General features: G+C 40.3%; 1 protein-coding gene across 3 annotated transcripts in view; it reads left to right on the plus strand.

Annotated features, from left to right (window-relative positions):
• The window catches only part of elp4 (elongator acetyltransferase complex subunit 4), a 49,593-nt gene that overhangs the window by 502 nt on the left and 31,276 nt on the right, over positions 1–17,815 (plus strand). Inside the window, exons 2-8 of one of the 3 annotated variants that reach the window (XM_029499129.1) lie at positions 1,488–1,523; positions 5,210–5,331; positions 6,346–6,480; positions 7,917–8,053; positions 10,819–10,903; positions 13,610–13,798; positions 17,539–17,647. In XM_029499129.1, coding sequence (XP_029354989.1) covers positions 1,488–1,523; positions 5,210–5,331; positions 6,346–6,480; positions 7,917–8,053; positions 10,819–10,903; positions 13,610–13,798; positions 17,539–17,647 — 813 coding nt within the window. The remainder of the gene's footprint in view (positions 1–1,487; positions 1,524–5,209; positions 5,332–6,345; positions 6,481–7,916; positions 8,054–10,818; positions 10,904–13,609; positions 13,799–17,538; positions 17,648–17,815) is intronic. The other 2 variants (XM_029499131.1, XM_029499132.1) reach the window with 2 other exon arrangements.

Below are 17,815 nucleotides of genomic sequence, written 5' to 3' on the forward strand. Positions count from 1 at the left end.
AATGTTTATGTTACATCAGCCATGCAAATGAGCAGGTTTCTCAATAAAATCGGACACCAAAATCAACTGAAATTTTTCTCAAGTTAAACTATATAGTATTTCACGAGGACAAAAACAAACAACAACAAAAAAAAAACACATAAGATAAACCTAGGCACTTGTACTCTTAAGTCTGGTTAAATTGAGCTGTTGTATATAAATCCAAGAGTATTTTTTAAGTTAAGACATTAGTGTCCAATTTAAATGGTGCAAAAATATGTAAATGGTTTTAAGGGAAAATAAATTTACTTACACATGAAATTTTTCAATCTTCCCAATCTTATTCAACAGGTTATGCTTTGTTTTGAAAATCTAGATGGGGATGCATGATGAATCAAGGCAGTAGTTACTTAGGTTGTGATTGTCAGTTATAAGGGCTGTTGTCTGGTGGGAATATCAAAAGTTAAAATCACAAAATAATTTGTATATTCCAACTGACACTGTCAGCAATGGAGTAAACATTCTGATGTGAAGATGCCTAAATTAGCTCCTCCCTTATCAGGATCAGATAAGTGCACTTAAAATATTATTTTATCTTACTACAAGAATTCTATTTGAAGTTTTTTACATTGTGATTTAAAGATGTAGTCTATCTTGTTCTCAGTTTAAAACTGTTAAAACCACTGCAATTAAAAATGAGAAATATACAGTACCAGCACAAGCATACATTACCATGGTCTAGGAGTACCCCAGAATATTGTGGGTTAATTCGAAGAGCAACAATAAACTATGTTAAACAGTTTTGATAAACCAGCAAATATCATCAACTGTTGGCCTGAAATCCTCCTATTTCACCTGTTGCTTTTCATTTTTCAGAAGGTTCATGGAACCTCTGTCTGAATATAGTGTGAAATGTCCTCAGATAGCTGGTTTGTTACAGAGCCTTTTTCACCTAAGACATTTTGACATGTCTCAGTAAAGAAAGGATATATTTGGGGGAAAAAAAAAAAAAGATGTTTGTTTGCTATATAATGTATGTAAATCCTGTAAATATTTTTTTCTACCGAGTACTTCCTAACTGTTAGCAGATACTTAGCTGAAAAACCCTAAACCATTTTTCGGGGCTTTTGAATTTATTGCTATTTGTAATATATATATATTTATTTATTTATTTATTTTCTTTTTATTCCACGTACCCCCCTGGAGTGTCCTCAAGTATCCCCATTTGAGAACTGCTGTCTTATACTATCATCTGTAACTAACCACTTTAATTTTTGGGGTCTAGGATCCGGGTAATGTAAAAAAGTCAAGTGAACGTGTCTGGTTTTAAAAAGAAACATTTCTCTCTTAAAGTGATTACACAGCTATGGAGAACAGAAGAGAGAGTGAGGGCCAGTGAAGCCACCCAGTTACATCTTATAGACAACTTCTGTAACTTGTGTGTGTGTGTGTGTGTGTTTTCTTTTTTTTTTTAAGTCCTGGTATTGTATTCTTTTCTCCACAAACAGGTGGTGGGTTAGCAGTTGGAACAGTGCTTCTTGTAGGTAAGCTCATTTCTCAAATGAAATGTCGTTTTTATGTTTTTGCAACATAAGAAAAGACAGTATGGGGTTGATCTTCAGTTCAGTTACTAGTTATGGAAATAATGATGATTTCATTTCTGTAATTATTTCTTTTAGTGACACCGACTGGTGCAATATGCATTTCATGACATTCAAAGGCGTCCTTGGATCCTTCCTGTGGATAAATAGCTGTACTAACAGACAAGTGGTAGATAATATTTCTAAATGAGATTAAGTTTGAGCAAATATTACGCATTACACAGAGTATGCTGAATAGTGTGTGCGTGTGTGAGGACACAACAGCAGTTGACTCTTCATAAACTACCAATTTCCTTTTTCATTTTAGGCATTCGCATCAAGCTTAGTGTGTATATAGCAGTTCGTAAAACAGGCTGCTATGACCGGAAACTATGTTATTCAATTTGCTCAGACTTAAACTGTGGAGGAAAAGTTGGCGGCCACTGTAGGTGGAGGTGTTTGTTATTAGTTGGGAGTAATTACTCTCCATAAAGATACATTATCATTCAAAGGTTTGGACAGACTTTTCATACTTACTATACATCCATATATAATATTGATGTTATTCTGTCCAAAGCCTTCATCTTCTAAATCAACAAACCTTTTAGATGTTGAAGCCACAGCACTACTTATAACTGAAATGTAGTTGTAGCTTTTTTCATATATTCCAGTGTAGACAAAAAGCTGTATGCATTTCCAAATTTTAATTCCTTAGGAGTCTCAGTGTGGCCATCTGCCTGCACTCATAATCTCTTCGTTTTTTTTTCCTTTTGGTTTGCATGTTACTGTCTATGTCAAATAGACTAATAACCCATAGGTCGCTAGTTACAATCCCAGGTGTTCACACTCCTACTGTGATCCTTAATTAATATGCTCATCTGCAGATGTGTTATTGAAGTTTTTGGAATTACATCCAAAGCAAGTGGGTTTTCTAGGGAGATAAATGTCTTCCACTGTATTATTATTATTATTATTATTAACATTCATCATAGACAAGGCTATATGGACTGGCAGACAGTAAGGTTAAGGTAGTCTTGCTACCCCTTGAAGCTGTAATATGTGTGTAGCCAAGTCCTATACCAACTGATGATATTGCTTTGCCCTTTAATTCATCCACCAAATCGATGGAGGAGTCAGTGATTACACACTAATGCGTTCTTCCCTTCCATTTTGTGAATCAATATACGGTTGGTTTCATCTGGTAATGAGAGACACAGTGAAGGTGAAATGCGTGTGTGCGCTCTCTTGTGTTTGTCCATGAAAGAGTGGTGTGTGTGTGTGTATGTGTGTATGCACACTGTTCTGTCTGTGAGTCTGTTTTGTTATGTGGGTGGAGTGGGGGAGTTTGGAGTGTGTGTTTGTTTGTGTTTGTTTCAGGCAGTCGTCTCCTACAGTCTGCCCCCTTAGCCATGATGGCCTGTTTGTGAGGCACGCATAAAATTATCAGACTGGTCGTTTGTGGCCTTTGAAGTGTCTTGAGCTGTCCGTCCAGGTTTGTCAACCAGAGGGTGATCAGCCCAGTATGGCATCTGTCTGAAGATCTCTCAAATCTTGTGTTTATGGAAGAGAAGGAGCAAAGCTTCTCAGCTCTTACTATGTTGACCATGTGTGGTTTCATTCCATTAGTTGGCGAAAGACAATGCATGTTGCATCAACACAGCATGAAAATAAAAAATAATAAACCTCCTAAGACAATTAAAAGCATTAAAAGTGATGGGGCTATTCAGCACAGAAGATGATATACAAACATCTACATGTGAGAGGCAATATTATTATTATTATTATTATTGATAATAATAATAATAATAACAATAATAATAATAATAATAATATACCAGTTACCTGACAGAACTCCAACAAGGTTAAGATTTGCCTATATATATATATATGACAGCTATATATATATACTAACTCAGTATAAAACCAACTTTTGTGCAAACATTTATTTCTAAGTTGAGATCCATTTTGATTGATAACTTATTTACATGCTTTATTGACATTGAGCTGCTCAGTAGAAAATTTGTCTCACAGTCCAAAGACTCGTACAAGGGGGAAAACACTCTGACCTAGATATTTTGTCTCCTCCCCCCCAAGCTTTACTAGATATGATTCAGGACTCTTACTCCCCCTCCCCCGTTTGATGGCACAATAAAACAGAGGTGTTCGTCCCCTTTGGTAAACCTTTCTCAGATTGAATTTTGGAAAAAAAAAAAAAGAAAAGAAAAAGATTTCTCATGACTGATCTACCTCAAGTATATAACTGTCCCCCACCCCCTGTTGCTCCTATACCACGACACCTCTTGGCCCCTCCCCTTACCCCCCACCTCAACAGCCTAATGACTCCTGGAGGTTCCATTTGTAAGGCTCCCATAGAAACACAACCACAATAGGCCCCATCTTGAGAGGACCCATCTGGGAGTCTTTGTGGGGCCTGCTGAAAGCCACAAAGGCCTGCTGACCTAGAAACCCATCAATAAGAGAACAGGGAGCCCCACCGACAACAAATTCAAGAGCCATGGAATTTCCTGTGCCATCCTAAGTCCATAGGTGACTTACACCAGGAACGTGGGAGGAGGAAATTCTCTGGATGTTCGAGGATGACACGTCAGAATGTCATTCCCAAGCTGTCAGCAATATGCCCATTACCTTAAACTGTCACTGCTCCCTTTGTCCTTGTGCCCACTGTTTGTCATTGTGTTGAGAGGCCAATGAAATCTTTACCAAATGGTGATTGCGACAGGAAGCAGCAGTAGCATGCTGGGTAGAGTTATGTGCCCAGCAAAGGGGGTTTCATGGTGATGATACAGGCTTTCTTGTGGATTTAGGGCGTGGTGGCTGCTTTGTGTGCACTGAGAAAGGTTACCTTTGGGAAATTATCTTCAATGTTTACCCTCAGTTGTTAGTCCATTTCATGCTTGAGACACCCACATCGATGACACTGTAATGTCACCATTCCAAGCTGGCAATTGTATATGCCTTTTAACCTACTTTTATGATAATAAATATACCAGATGTAAATGACAATAAAAATGAAATGAAAGGATTCCATTACCGTCAGAAGTGACACTAAAATCAAGGAAATTCAAGTGTGCCAGGTGTCTGGAAGTATTTGGAAGATAGGCACTACCTTATCATATCTTATTATATCTTATTTCGACCTCCTCCTCTCAGTTGTCCAGACAGCTTGGGTACCTTTGCGTTCCAGGGTACAGGTGAGTGCTCAAGACAGGTCCCTGTGTTGTTACCTCTGCTGCTGGTTTGGAAAGGATAGTTGAAATTAGAAAGGATTCTGATGCAAACAAGGGAGCTGAAGATGTCATCTCCATTTTGATAGGCTGATTGCACAGTAACACCTCTTTCGGTTTCATGTCATATGGTCTAGAGTGTGGTCCTTATATCAATTACAGTCAGCAGCTGTGATGCGGTCATGAAATACTGGATCTGTGGTGTCTGACTGAATCTAATGGTAAACTTTGAGTTGACATATTTTTCATAGGGATATTTTACCTACTTCATCATTAAATCCTATCTTTGGGCCTTTCTGACAATTTTAGAAGTATGGCATTGACTGACATTTTTTGTGTATATTTACTGGAGTATTTTATTCACTCTGAAATTTTGATTATTCATGTCTTTTCTTTCTGTTTCAGAAGAGGACCGGTATGATAGTTATTCTCGTATGATCTTAAAATATTTTCTGGCAGAAGGAGTGGTGTGTCGACATGAACTGTTTGTAGCAGCAGCTCAAGATAACCCTGATGACATCTTACAGGTATGAGAGAAGGTGCCATCTATTCTATAAGCTCCTAAGTATGAATTTATTTATTCTTTTCCCCCAAATTACAACTCTCAACAAACCATACCCAATGAAGCTGATGGCCTGAATGCGTCTACTGCATCATCTACATGTAACATTTTGGGGAAAACTTTTGTTCATTCTTTATGCAGGAGAAATGGTCAACCAACTTTTAGATGTGTTTTTTTGGTCACAGTATATTCATCACCCACACCTCACCAGCAATGAGCATGGTTCACACTGATCAAATGATGATGTAGACCCTTTGCTTTGCCAGAGATGTATCCGTGTCAGGGAGGATATCTGAAAGGTCGAGAGTGGCATGGTTGTCACATTGTTGAAACATTTCCTGATGCATCATTCTGTGAAGAGAACTGTAACCCCAGAGGCAGACTGCCATCCAGCACAGAGGAGGAGGGCCTCTTGCCCACTGATTGATAGTGGGAGGGGTCACAGCCTCACCCTCTCTTTACATATCAAAGGCTCATTAAGAGAGGGGGCTCCCAATGGGAATATATCACATCATTTAGTGTTTACAGCTACATTCACAGTATGCTAATCCTCAGATGCTAAAGTTGCATTTAATGTATTACAATAACATACATGCATGAAAAAACAGCTTACAAGTACAAATCTGGTTAATGCAGGAAATTGGAAAATATGTTCATGTGCACAATATCACCTCAGCCACTCAAAACTATGGTTCAGATTATCAAACAGATTTGACTCTACCATGTTTTCGAATTACCAAGTTACATATTCAAAGTACCGGTAGCACAAATTTTGGGGTCTGAAAATTTGCCTAACTTTCAGGAGAATACAAGGGTAACACTGAAGTCCTCATGAAAGGATTGGCAAAGCAAGTCTGTCTTGCAATACCATTCCAGTTTGCGTCCTGATGTTATGTAATAATAAGAAAAATGAAATGACACCCTGACTAATTACTTTTAAAATATTCTAATATTTTGTCTTCATTGAATGTTTTCATAGGAGCTCCCAGCTCCTATCTTGGATGATGTTGCAATCCACAAACCAGCAGAGCAACCCAGGCTGTCTTGTGAACCTCAGAACAGTTTAGATGCCATGAAGATTGCTTGGCGTTATCAGAATCTACCAAAAGTACAGGTAATTTAGTGATCAAATCAAAGTTGATAAATGTGTCTGTTCTAATAATAGCAGTATATATTCATTATAGTAATATATATGATAGATGAGGTAATATTGTGATCATGCTACTTTAATAGAAAAATTCAACATGTTTCCCTCCTAATGACGCTATGTGAAAGAACAGCACTGCTTCTCTGGATGTAGTGGTTTGGCAATTGTCTCCAAGACTAAATCCATCAGCTTCTAAACTCCTTTGTGAAGTGAATAAGGCCTCAGCCTGTCCTTTCAGAGCTAGACCAGATTACTCACACTTAGCTGGCAATAGGTAGGCTTTTCACTGGTCCCCAACACACATATACACACATACACACACGCGTGCACCCCTTCTTAGCCTGGGAAACAAGAATACTTTGCAGCTTCTGCATTGACATGTCTGCTCGCTCAACCCTATGACCCAGACCTGCTCCTCTGTCTTTCCCCAAATCCCTGCCTTTCCCCCTGCTAGGGTCGGCAGCTCTACACTCTTTCTTCCGCTTTGAGTAGAGGTGACCCTCCCCTTCTACTTCTCTACAGTCTACCCCCCTTCGGTCTATAATCCATATCGCTATGTGGATTATCAGCACACAGTGTGTCCCTGGGGATTCTCTCCCTCTTTCTCTCTCCCCAGAAACTTCTTTATATCTGTCTCCTTTCCTCACCTCTCCCCCTTCCTCTGTAAAATCGTCTTTACAAACCACTAGTAAGCCCCACCAGAGGATTTGCATCTCAAATTCACCCCTAGAGTCAACGCTTACTTTCCCCTTACACACACCTCTCCTGACACAGCCCGCTGTGTTGCTCTCTCGATGAAGACATCAGATCAAAGGTGAGGCCGTCAGGGCGAGGAAGGAACGCTAAGCGGGTTGCCTAGCTCACAAAGAGAAGATGAGCCCCTGACCCCCCTGCCCTGCTGACCCCCTCGTCCCGCCAGGAGAGACACACCGGGGGCCCTAATCCAGATTAGGAGTAGATTAAGGGCCCCTCTAACAATGGAATCCCTGGTTTCACTGAGAGAGAAGAGCTAAACCTCTCTTTTTCAGCTGCAGGAAAACATCCGCCTTCCCCTGCATCCCTGACACGTTTGCTTTCACAGTCAGAAGTGGACATTTATGTGAAGAAATGATTATGAGTGTGGTCGTAGTGGTTATTTAACTTCTCTGCTGTAGGAATATTGAGGAATGACCCATTAACAATGCGATTGCTTTCTAATAGTATTGTGGCGCACACTCATTTAACATTTAGAAACAAAAATCAGATTATTTTTCTCTTCTTTATTGTTATCTGAAATTAGCTAAATGCATATTATTTGTTGTAGATAGCTTGAAGCAGCAGTAATGAAAAAAATAAAAATACTGTTTAAATACTGACCTTCACTGTATATTTTTTAAATAAATTTGGCCTTCTGACCTCCTCAGAGTGCCCTAGCGTCCTCTTCCCGGTTCGGGCACTACTATGACGTGTCTAAAACAATGGAGCCAGAAATTCGGCAGGCAGCTAAGTGCCACCGCTTCTACCTTCCTGAACATCCCACCCAGACATCACCCATACACAGGTAAAACGACAAGACATCATCCAAAGAGAGCATGGGAACCAATGAGACACCATCCGCAGAGCACTAGCACACAAACACGACATCTTCAAGAAAACACAGTTACACAAGTAAGACATCATCCACAGAACACTCTTAAGTAAACATGGCATCGTTCACAGAGTACAGGTGAACCAACAATACAGACAGACAACATAATTTAAAGAGCACATGCTCTGTACGTCTTGCAACCAGAATTTGTTTTAGGGAAAACATCTGAGAAGAAGAAACTCCAGTATTGTGTTCTCCTGATAAATATTTGTTAAGAATTAACAGTTGGACTTCAATTGATTTGTTTTAATAATTAATTTATTTATACGTGTGCACAAGATAACTAAGAACCCAAGCCACATTATTTAGATGAGCAGTCGGGAACCAAATGTATCCAATTTACTGTAATTTAAAATAGCAATTGTTTTCAGAGGCTGGAACCAAATATGGTGCATATTTCCTTAAAAATGACAGTTAACTTTCTCTCAGTTATTTGTTTCAGCTCTAATAAATCAATTGTATTTGGTACTCTAGCTTCAGGAAAAACAACACTTTTTATTAGTTGTTATTAGTCAATTGTTAAGATTTATTTAATTTCTTCAAAATATGAAAAATTTGAAAACGTAAAATTTTCAAATTTTGCATCCCCGCACAAGAACTTTAAGAATGCAGTTTTCATGATATTCACTGAGAATATTGAATTTTCTGCAAAACAGTTATCCCCCTTTTTTTTGTTGTTATTTAAAATATTAAATCTTTCATTATCATTGCCCCTGAAACAACAATCTGTTTGAACCAGTCTCGTCTAATCCCTAATTGAAATAGTATCTCAATGGCCACACTTCAAGGTTACACACGCAATTCAAAGTTGTGTATGTCTATTCAAATAAGGGCCTTATTTGCACAGTGTCTGTTTGATTTCTCCAGCGTTGAGTGTACTTAGGGTTCAGAGGTCACGCAGGCTCTTTACTCAGAGAGGGCTGGTGAACACACAAGGGCACACGAAGGCACACTCACAGATACTGAGTAAACACAGCAATCCGGGGCACAGAGGCTGTGGAGGAGGCTTTATAGAAGAATCCCTCTTCCCTTATTTCAGCAAACAGACTGTTAAATAGAGAACCCAAGCAAACACATTAAATGCTGTGGATATTGAGTTTAAAACAGAAATTTTAACAAGTGTGGGCCAAAAGGTGTGCAACATTCCGTACTGGCTGAATGTCACTTCACAATTTAATAATGCCCATTGACATAGAACAAATAAAATAACAAAATGTCTTCTCTGTTGATTAGCAGTATTTTGTGGCACTCAAGTGAGTTAGAGTGACATGGTGGGATATAGATCTCAGAGGCATTTTGACAGCAGGAAACTACACCTGCACTGCACCATTGTGCCCCAGTCTTGCCTCAAAAATTACACAAATACATCCACGAACACACACACTCAGCACTTTGCAAATGCACCAGTAGCACAGAAACTCCAAAATCAGGCTACTCCCCCTTGCATGTGTCCAAAACCCCATGTTGATACCCTGGCTGTTAAATTGCTCCATTTCACTTGAAGGCATAATTGGCACAAATTGCTCTCTAGGTGATACAGATCCTGTTTTTTAAGACCAAGCATCCTCCTCTCCTCCTTTCTTCCCTCGCTGAAAGATGAACATTGAAATAAAGAAGCCTCCTCATGTATGATCCTAATTAGCCAACATACTGGCCCCTGTAGTTAAGCACCTAGACCTTTTTGGTACCTGAATGAGGGTGCTCTGTAGGGGTAGCTATAAACACAATGCTGTCATATACAAATGCTACCAACCAGAGGCAACCTCCTGCTCATCTACTTGTCAAACCATCCCAGCCCCCTACTTCAGAGCAGGGGCATGGGCAGAGAGGCCTGGGAGGGTAGGTGTCTCTTTTTCACCAAACTGGGTCTATCATTAGCCCCAGCAGGGTCAGAAGGCACCATTGTTGGGTTGAATAACTGAAATAGAGTTCATGGGTATACTTGGCACAAGTGTAATCAACATGAGTGTGTATTACTGTCCTTTATGCAGGTCTGTTGGCCTGTGACCAATTTATGTGTATCAGCTTTTGTAGCCTGTAGGCCGAATTGAAAACTGACAGAGCAGCCCTGTGTGAATCACTAAAGGGTAGTCATTACAATGCTCAGACTTCTTTAAATGGGGGGTTCAGTGTAAAAAGATGGGGTTAACATTCCTATTGGCCATCCAGTAGACATATAGTGGGCTCAGCGGCAATCCATCCATTGAGTGTTTCTAAATGTTGCTCCGATGATAGTCTGCCCTTTGTCAGTGATGCACATCTCACCCCTGATTAAACAACAAAATGCTGTACCCTGTTAATTTTAGATATCACTACATTAATTTCTCCCCTAGTTAGCACTTATTGTCTGTATTGTGTATGTTTGTGAATACACACATCTCATCTGTCTGTCTGTCTGTCTCGGCACAATCAGATCCTTTGGGAGCTGACAGAGAACCAGTCATGTTGTTATTTAATCAACCAAATAAATTAATTGGATCTCTTGATATGGATCATCTGTCTGCTTCAGTGAATCCAGAAAAGCACAGTCAGGAGGAACATGCTGCAATCAAAGAGGATTAAGCTACTGAGATGATAGGCTTGGCCCAGTTTTATGAAAATGGTTTCATTTAGGGTGTACACCCCCAAAGTAACCCTTCTCTATCTCGTTTCTCTCCTCCACCATGTGGTTTCTCCAGTCCAATGCTTGAGTCCTACTCTTTGTTGTTGAAGTCTCTTCAAGAGGTCATACAAAGGGAGGGCTTTGGAGTAGCAGGCCCCATGGTAAGATGTACAATTGATTGACCGTGTTGCATTTGTTTTTTTTCCTTAGCTTGAATTTGGATCCATATTCAGCAACTACAGCCTTTGTGAAACAACAAGGCATCATACATTGACTTTGTTTGTGCAATTGTGGCTAAAAAAGTAAGTAAATAAGTAGTACTGTCTAGACCACCATTCACATCAAGTTTAGTTTTACCACTACTCAGCCAATTCAACTAACTTAAAGTGGAAATACATACGTTTAATCTTTTTCACTGTGTGTACCAATTTAACAATTTAAACATACTACAAAATGACAATGAAATTTGTAAATTCTGTCTGAGTAAATGTGCAATTTGTCAATTAGAACACATCTCAGTTTCTCTGGATTTGTTAGCGGTTTTCACAAAAAGTTTTGCTACATAAAAAGCTTTACAGCTCAATGTCATCAAAAGTTAACATTTTGACTTAACATGTACCAGATTGCAAATGTCTATTTGTAGGTTTCATTCTCTCTGAGTGCTGTGAGCCCTGTCGCATTATTATTAATTGCAGTTACAGTGTGTGATATGCATAAAAAGTGCATTTAGAAAAAGATTTTTTTTTTTTTTTTTTTTAAGCTGCATATGTATCATGACACATTCCAACCACATTATCTTGAGCTTGTTTACCTTTATTTCAGCTGCTTGGATTAGCCTCACCTTTATGTGCACCAGCTGTGTGTGCCTTAGCTTTCACATACATCCTTTTAATAATCGTAAGTTATCTACAATGTGCCAGAAACATCCATGGCCACCGTCTGTCACTTTTGGCATTCCTTTTTATGTTTTCATCAGTGCCAAGGGTATATCAGTTAACACTATAACACTGTGATATACCTAGAAATGTGAGAATTTTTAAAATTCATATATATAAAATATATGTATATGTACACACATGAATATACTTGCGTTTTTTTATGTTCACTTACATTCAGTGACCCCTCTGTTCGTCACCTGGAGCCACCTCTCCCCTGTCGCTCACACGTATGATTTACCTCCAGTACCCCCTACCCTCCCACCCTGAGTGCTGTCACTCAAACAGCAGATTAACTGCTGACATCATTAAAGCAGTGTGGCCGCCTGACATGCTGTTGGCACAGTCTAGGAATGCAGACCGGCACAGAGCGACATGGGCACTGGCACAAGAATGCCCAGTATAGGTAATAGCGAGTGTGTATGATTTTGTTTTTTTTTTTTTTTTTTGGGGGGGGGGGGGGGTGTTAATCTGACATTGGGAATTGTTAACGAGATGCAGAGATCACATGAATAGTAAATGTTTATTGTACATGACAGAGCAAGGTTTTGTCTTCCTGAGAACATTTGTCTTGATCTTTCAAGATGAGCACCGGAGTGGCACCATCCAGTCTCTCCGCAGAGACTGGATAGTGATTAGGTTGTGGTCCCAAACTGGCTATAGTCTATATGGCTGGCCTCTGGTCCTTGGCTGGACTCTACTGGCACTGTTCCCTTCTTTTTCTATAGGCTAAACTATAGGGTTTAAGTTTGGCATCTCCTCCTGATGTTGCCACAGCAACAGTCATGTTACCACAGATCCCCCCTACTGGGCTGCACACATGAAAACAGGTTTCTAAATCTTTCCGCCTAAAATGCAAATGCATTGAGGCAAAGTCTGTTAAACAAAGAAAACCCAAATCAAATAATGACCATGGCACACCAGCATACACTGCATCAATGTTTCAGAATAGTGAGGTATATAATTGTACCCCTGATGTTGAATGTGTAGAGGATGAACGTAGAGTCAAATGTGAAAGGTCTTCCTCAGGAAACTATGAGCCAACTGTGAAAAGCACCAAGAAACAATGGGGTTTATTTTTCTTAGATTCTTGTGATTCAGATCCAGATCCAATGAAGCTTAGTTCATACTGTTGGTAGAGGAAGCAATGGAGAGTGGGACAGAGGAGATTTTGGAAGGGTTGAGATAACGGAGGGGGAAGGATAAAGGAGGCGCTGGAAAAAAGAAAAAAAAAAAAAGGAAAAAGTGAGCAGATTTTAGTACAAGCTTTGTTAATCGCTCTTGGCTCTCACCTCAGTAATCAGGAACCATCCTGAAGAAAACCCAAATAAAAGGCAATTGTACTAAAGGTTAAAAACCTCTCACAGTTTGGACAGGCTCTTCCATTCTCTCAGTTTCAGTGATATATATCCCACCACAGTTTGGCCACTTTTTCTCTGTCTTCATGAGAGTGGGTTACCCTTGATCTCCCATGATTGGGTGGGGGGCTTCAAGGGAAGACACTCCACCCTTACACAGGCCCCCTTGGCTGCAGAGCATCGCTGTGGTGCCAAGAATGTGTTGGGGTTTCTGGGTGGCAGCCATATTGGAAGCCTGTCTGACAGGTCCATTGTGCGTGTGTCAGATGGCCTCTGTGATTGGGCAGTTGTGTCCAGTCACGTTTAGGCACTGTGTTCCGATCGTCTGTGCTGGTAAGCAGACTGTCCAGTTGCTCTCCCCCCAGAGTTTGAGACTACTACCCAAGCAATCAGCACCTTTCTGAAATACTTCAAAAGCACTTACTTTTAATCTTCAAATGCACTCTGTTAAATCAATCTGTGTGATTGCATTCGTATTATCTGTGGCTGAGCTTTAGGATTATTAAATATCTATTTTTTCTTCACACATTTTTAGTGTTCATGACTCCTTTTTGTTTGTTTGTTTTTCTTACAGCTAAAGTCACGTAACATCCTGCGCATTGGGCTTCATTCTCTTGGTTCGGCTCTTTGGGGTGATGACCTGAGTTATCATGACAACCCTAAGTACCGCCACGCCCTCACTACCTTTCTGTATGGATTGCGTGCTCTGCTGAGATCATCACTGTCAGTTGCAGTAGTTACTGTTCCTTCACATCTAATCCAGGTAAGATCATGTTTGAAACAAGAACAAATCTATAGTTTGATGGCATTAGCATCTCCTTAGAATACAACCTATGTGATATAAATTATGTACACACCACACTTGAAAATGTGAAAATAGTTAAATCCAGTTTCTCAGCAGTTTTTGGATTTATAGTGCAGAAATAATTCAATTAAATGCAAAGTTATAAGTCATAAGTGCACTCGACACTTTTTCTTCATTCCCCAGTTGGTACCTACACATCTTGATCTGCCCATAAAGAGATACCAGAGTTGTGAACTAATGGTCAGATTTTCTTGTGTAAATTTTTGGGCTACGCGCTTTTTCTTTGTCTTGTTCATTAATGGGTCTTTTGTCGTGGGCCTTCCTCTTGACCTGGTGATTCAGTGCAACCCCAGTATGACTCAGGCCTGTTAGGGGCCTCTTCCTCCACGCATCACTTACCCAGCAGACCCAGTTGAGTGCACACTTCATTCAAATCCCTCTAAATCTATGTTTGTTTATTTGGCATTTAATTACTTGAAGCTCTACACATTAAGAGTGTGTGTCTGTGCATGCATTATAGTCTCTTACAATTCTCTGTCCTCTGTGTGGGTGGGTGTGGGTTGTGGGGGAGAAAGGGTGAGGGGTTGTATGAGTCCGCGTGCATGCGTCTGTGTCCAGTCTGGTCTCACAGTGTGAAGGTGGAGTCATCTGCTGAGGCATATGGCAAACCACAGCCCTCCCCCAAACATTCAGCCATAGAGGTACACTCACTACAAAAGGCATTTGAGAATTTATACTTAAATGTTTTATCTCGCTCTGCTTTCAAACACCTCACTTCTTTATAGTACTCATTCTCAAGAGCGCGGAATCTGGCTTATTTGAGAACCCTTTATGCAACGATATTGGTCGATATTTAACTTTAAGAAAAGCTATGTTGTCACAACATGCTCTGGCTCCAGGCCTATATGCTCAGTGGACAGTGGCTTTGGCCTAGTCAAAAAAGGTAAAGTAGCTAACTAGCAGATGTCAGCTGTGGTGGGAGCGGTCCCCCTGTCCCTCTCTGGCCTGTGTTCCAAACCCTTAATCTGTCTCCACCCCCTTCTCCACCCTGGAGAGTGGAGTGAATGAGCAGGGGGGTGAAGAGGAAAGGGGAAATTTTGGACTGAATCAGGTATTGGGTGATTAAGCCAGCTTTGAGCTAATGAGAGGCTGTAAAGATGACCATCAAGGGTATGACCTGATGATCAGTAACCCTGCAAATCTAACTTGATTATGTCATAAGAGAAGAAAGGTGATGAGTCCTGAGTCCTGATGAGTTGCTTAACATGTGCAAGCTGCTCACTTTGACAGCTCATTTGATATTTTAATGGAAATGTAAGAAAAGCTTCTTTCCAATGGTAAATTTGTTTAGCTATTATCTTAGTTAACTGAGTGTGGCTTTGGAAGAGTGTCTAGACTGGTAGTAGTGGGCTAGTTGGTTGAGACAGTACTGGACTCTCTATCCATTATTAAGCAGCATGGGAAGTTGAGCAACTCACTGAAAGCTTCCTTACAGCAGCCCAGTGCCACAGCCCATCTGAAACATTAATTAGGATTTTCCTAGACCAGGCCACCTCCATCAAACTATCTTTCCCCAGAAGAAACCACACAAAAATAAAATACACAGTTATCCGTAAAATGCATCAATGTACACCTCACCTGCTGTTCAGACTAAGTGGTGTCCTTACCTGTGCAAATATTTTGACTTGGTTTGGACTAGTCAAGAACAGCAGTTTAGTACCACAGGCTTATGTGTGGGGCTGGTTTCAAAGCTCAGCCCCCTTCCTTAGGGTACATTTTTGACATTTAGTTGAAAAGTACCTGAAGTCTCATTGCTTGCATTTGCAAAAATGTTAGAAGATCCATAAGATGTTAATATAAAGTAGCATATAAGTTGTATTTATTTACCGCATTGCCAGCTGTTGCTGCTATCAGTGGGTGTTATCTGTGTAAATTTTCAACATTCAGTTTTACATTTTATCCAATTTCTCATTGTATTTTTTTTTTTTTTTGTGTGTGTACAACCAAATGATGGCATGCAACCAATTTGTGAGATGATCATTATTGAGGCTGCAAGTATTTTGAATTTTAATGGTGTATCTATGCTTGCAAATCAAATCATATTGTATATGTTTTTTATTTATTTATTTATTTATTGAAAACAGACTATTGACTTGTCAATCCCAAGACATCAGACCAACAGAAAGGTGTTGCTTCCCTCAGAGAAATGTATTGAATTTTGTGTGATATTGAGTAGTAAGGTTGTCTGTCTATAGAGTACCACATCTCCATTCTAATGTTCAAATGCACATTATTACAAAGTACCACATCTTACAGAGAACTATGCCAAACAACTGTGATCAAAATGGGGTTAATCAGTAACTGGGTGAGCCCTTTCAAGTCATGAGCTGTCCACTTGCACAGTCTGGGTAGGATAAATGCTGGGCCTTCCCTTTGACATGTCATCATGGATGTCAGCAGAGGCTCAGGGTGTTTGTGGAGTTTACACTGATGGTATTTGATGTAATAGAACCAGCATTGACTTCCAGAACAAAATCAAGCAGATTCTTGTTTGAGGCCTTTATCAAGTACTGAAGAGAAGAATGTGAGTATTTTTCTCATCATGACTTTGAATCCAAGGAGCTGGACAGGTTGTGTGGATACTTCAGGTTCCTCTGACTTTAAAACTTTGACTCTTTTCCAAGTAGCCCCATATTTGTATGCAAGTACAAAAAGAAAAGTTATTTTTGGCTGAAACTGACTTGCACATATGAAGTTCAAGGTGGCTTTTTTGCTCACACAAACACTACTGGTCATAATTGTACCATTGATGTTTTGAATTGTTGCATTCAAACTTTTTGGATGGCTCCAATCGCCATATGTGATTGACCTCAGGTGCCCATTAAGTGCTGGTGGTACTGACTCCTGGTAGATGCCTACTTTAAAAGTAGGACAAAAAATGAAAGGGAAGAAAGAGTGGGAAAAAGACATGAAGGCATGAAAACTGCATTAGGCTGTGGCAGCCAACACAGAGAGAAGGATGTGAATGATTCAAGAGGCAAAAAGATTAATAATGCAGGACTCCCTCTCTCTCTTCATCCAAATGTCCCTCCCTCTCCCTCCCCTTCTCTCCCTTTACCCTCTGCCTCCATCCTTTTGTATATTTCTCATTAATTTTCTCTATCAACAGTACTCACCTCTGATTTGTCCTCTCTGTTGTCCTCCCTTAGTCACCAACCTTACCAATAGGGGGAGCTCTCATCATCAAGCCTCTTGCTCTCTCCCCATCTCTGTCCTCCCCTGCTGTGTATGTGGGTGTTAGTGGAGTGGGGTGCAGGGGTGCGCACCAGTAGTGAGTTTTATTCTAAAATATGTTGATAGATGAAATAAAAGAATTTCAGCGTGGTGCTCATTGACTTTTCCCATGTCTCTCTTGTATTTGAATGCTTGATGTAAGGTGTATGTCCACTCGTCTGCCCTGACATCACCTCTGTCACCTCTATCAGTACTCTTTCCCCACTATACCTCATCTAAGCCATGGGCAGAAATGACCTGGCCGTGGGAAATGAAGACTTAATTTAATTGCAACACTGATGGCCCGTCAGGAGGCTTTTAATTACCTGCTAATGTTTCTCTCTCTCTCTTTCTCTCCCTGTCTCTCTCTCTCTCTCTCTCTCTCTCTCTCTCTTCCGCAACCCCTCTCTCCCTCGGTTCAACAGGATAGAGCTTTAATGGGCAGCATAACCAGGCTATGTGACAATGCCATAGCACTGGAATCATTCAAAGGCTCAGAGAGAGAGACCAACCCACTCTACAAAGATTACCATGGTAAGAGCACACATACTTGTTTATCTTTCTTTCTCTTTTCCATCAAATACACATACACAGGCAGTGCATTAAGGCTGGGTTGGGCTGTGGATGGAGGCAGGGCAGCCCCCTTGCAGGCCAGGCTGTCAGTGCTTGTTAGTGTGCTGCTGCTCAATCAGACGTGCTCCT

Source organism: Echeneis naucrates, chromosome 3 (assembly GCF_900963305.1).
Source record: "Echeneis naucrates chromosome 3, fEcheNa1.1, whole genome shotgun sequence".
NCBI lineage: Eukaryota > Metazoa > Chordata > Actinopteri > Carangiformes > Echeneidae > Echeneis > Echeneis naucrates.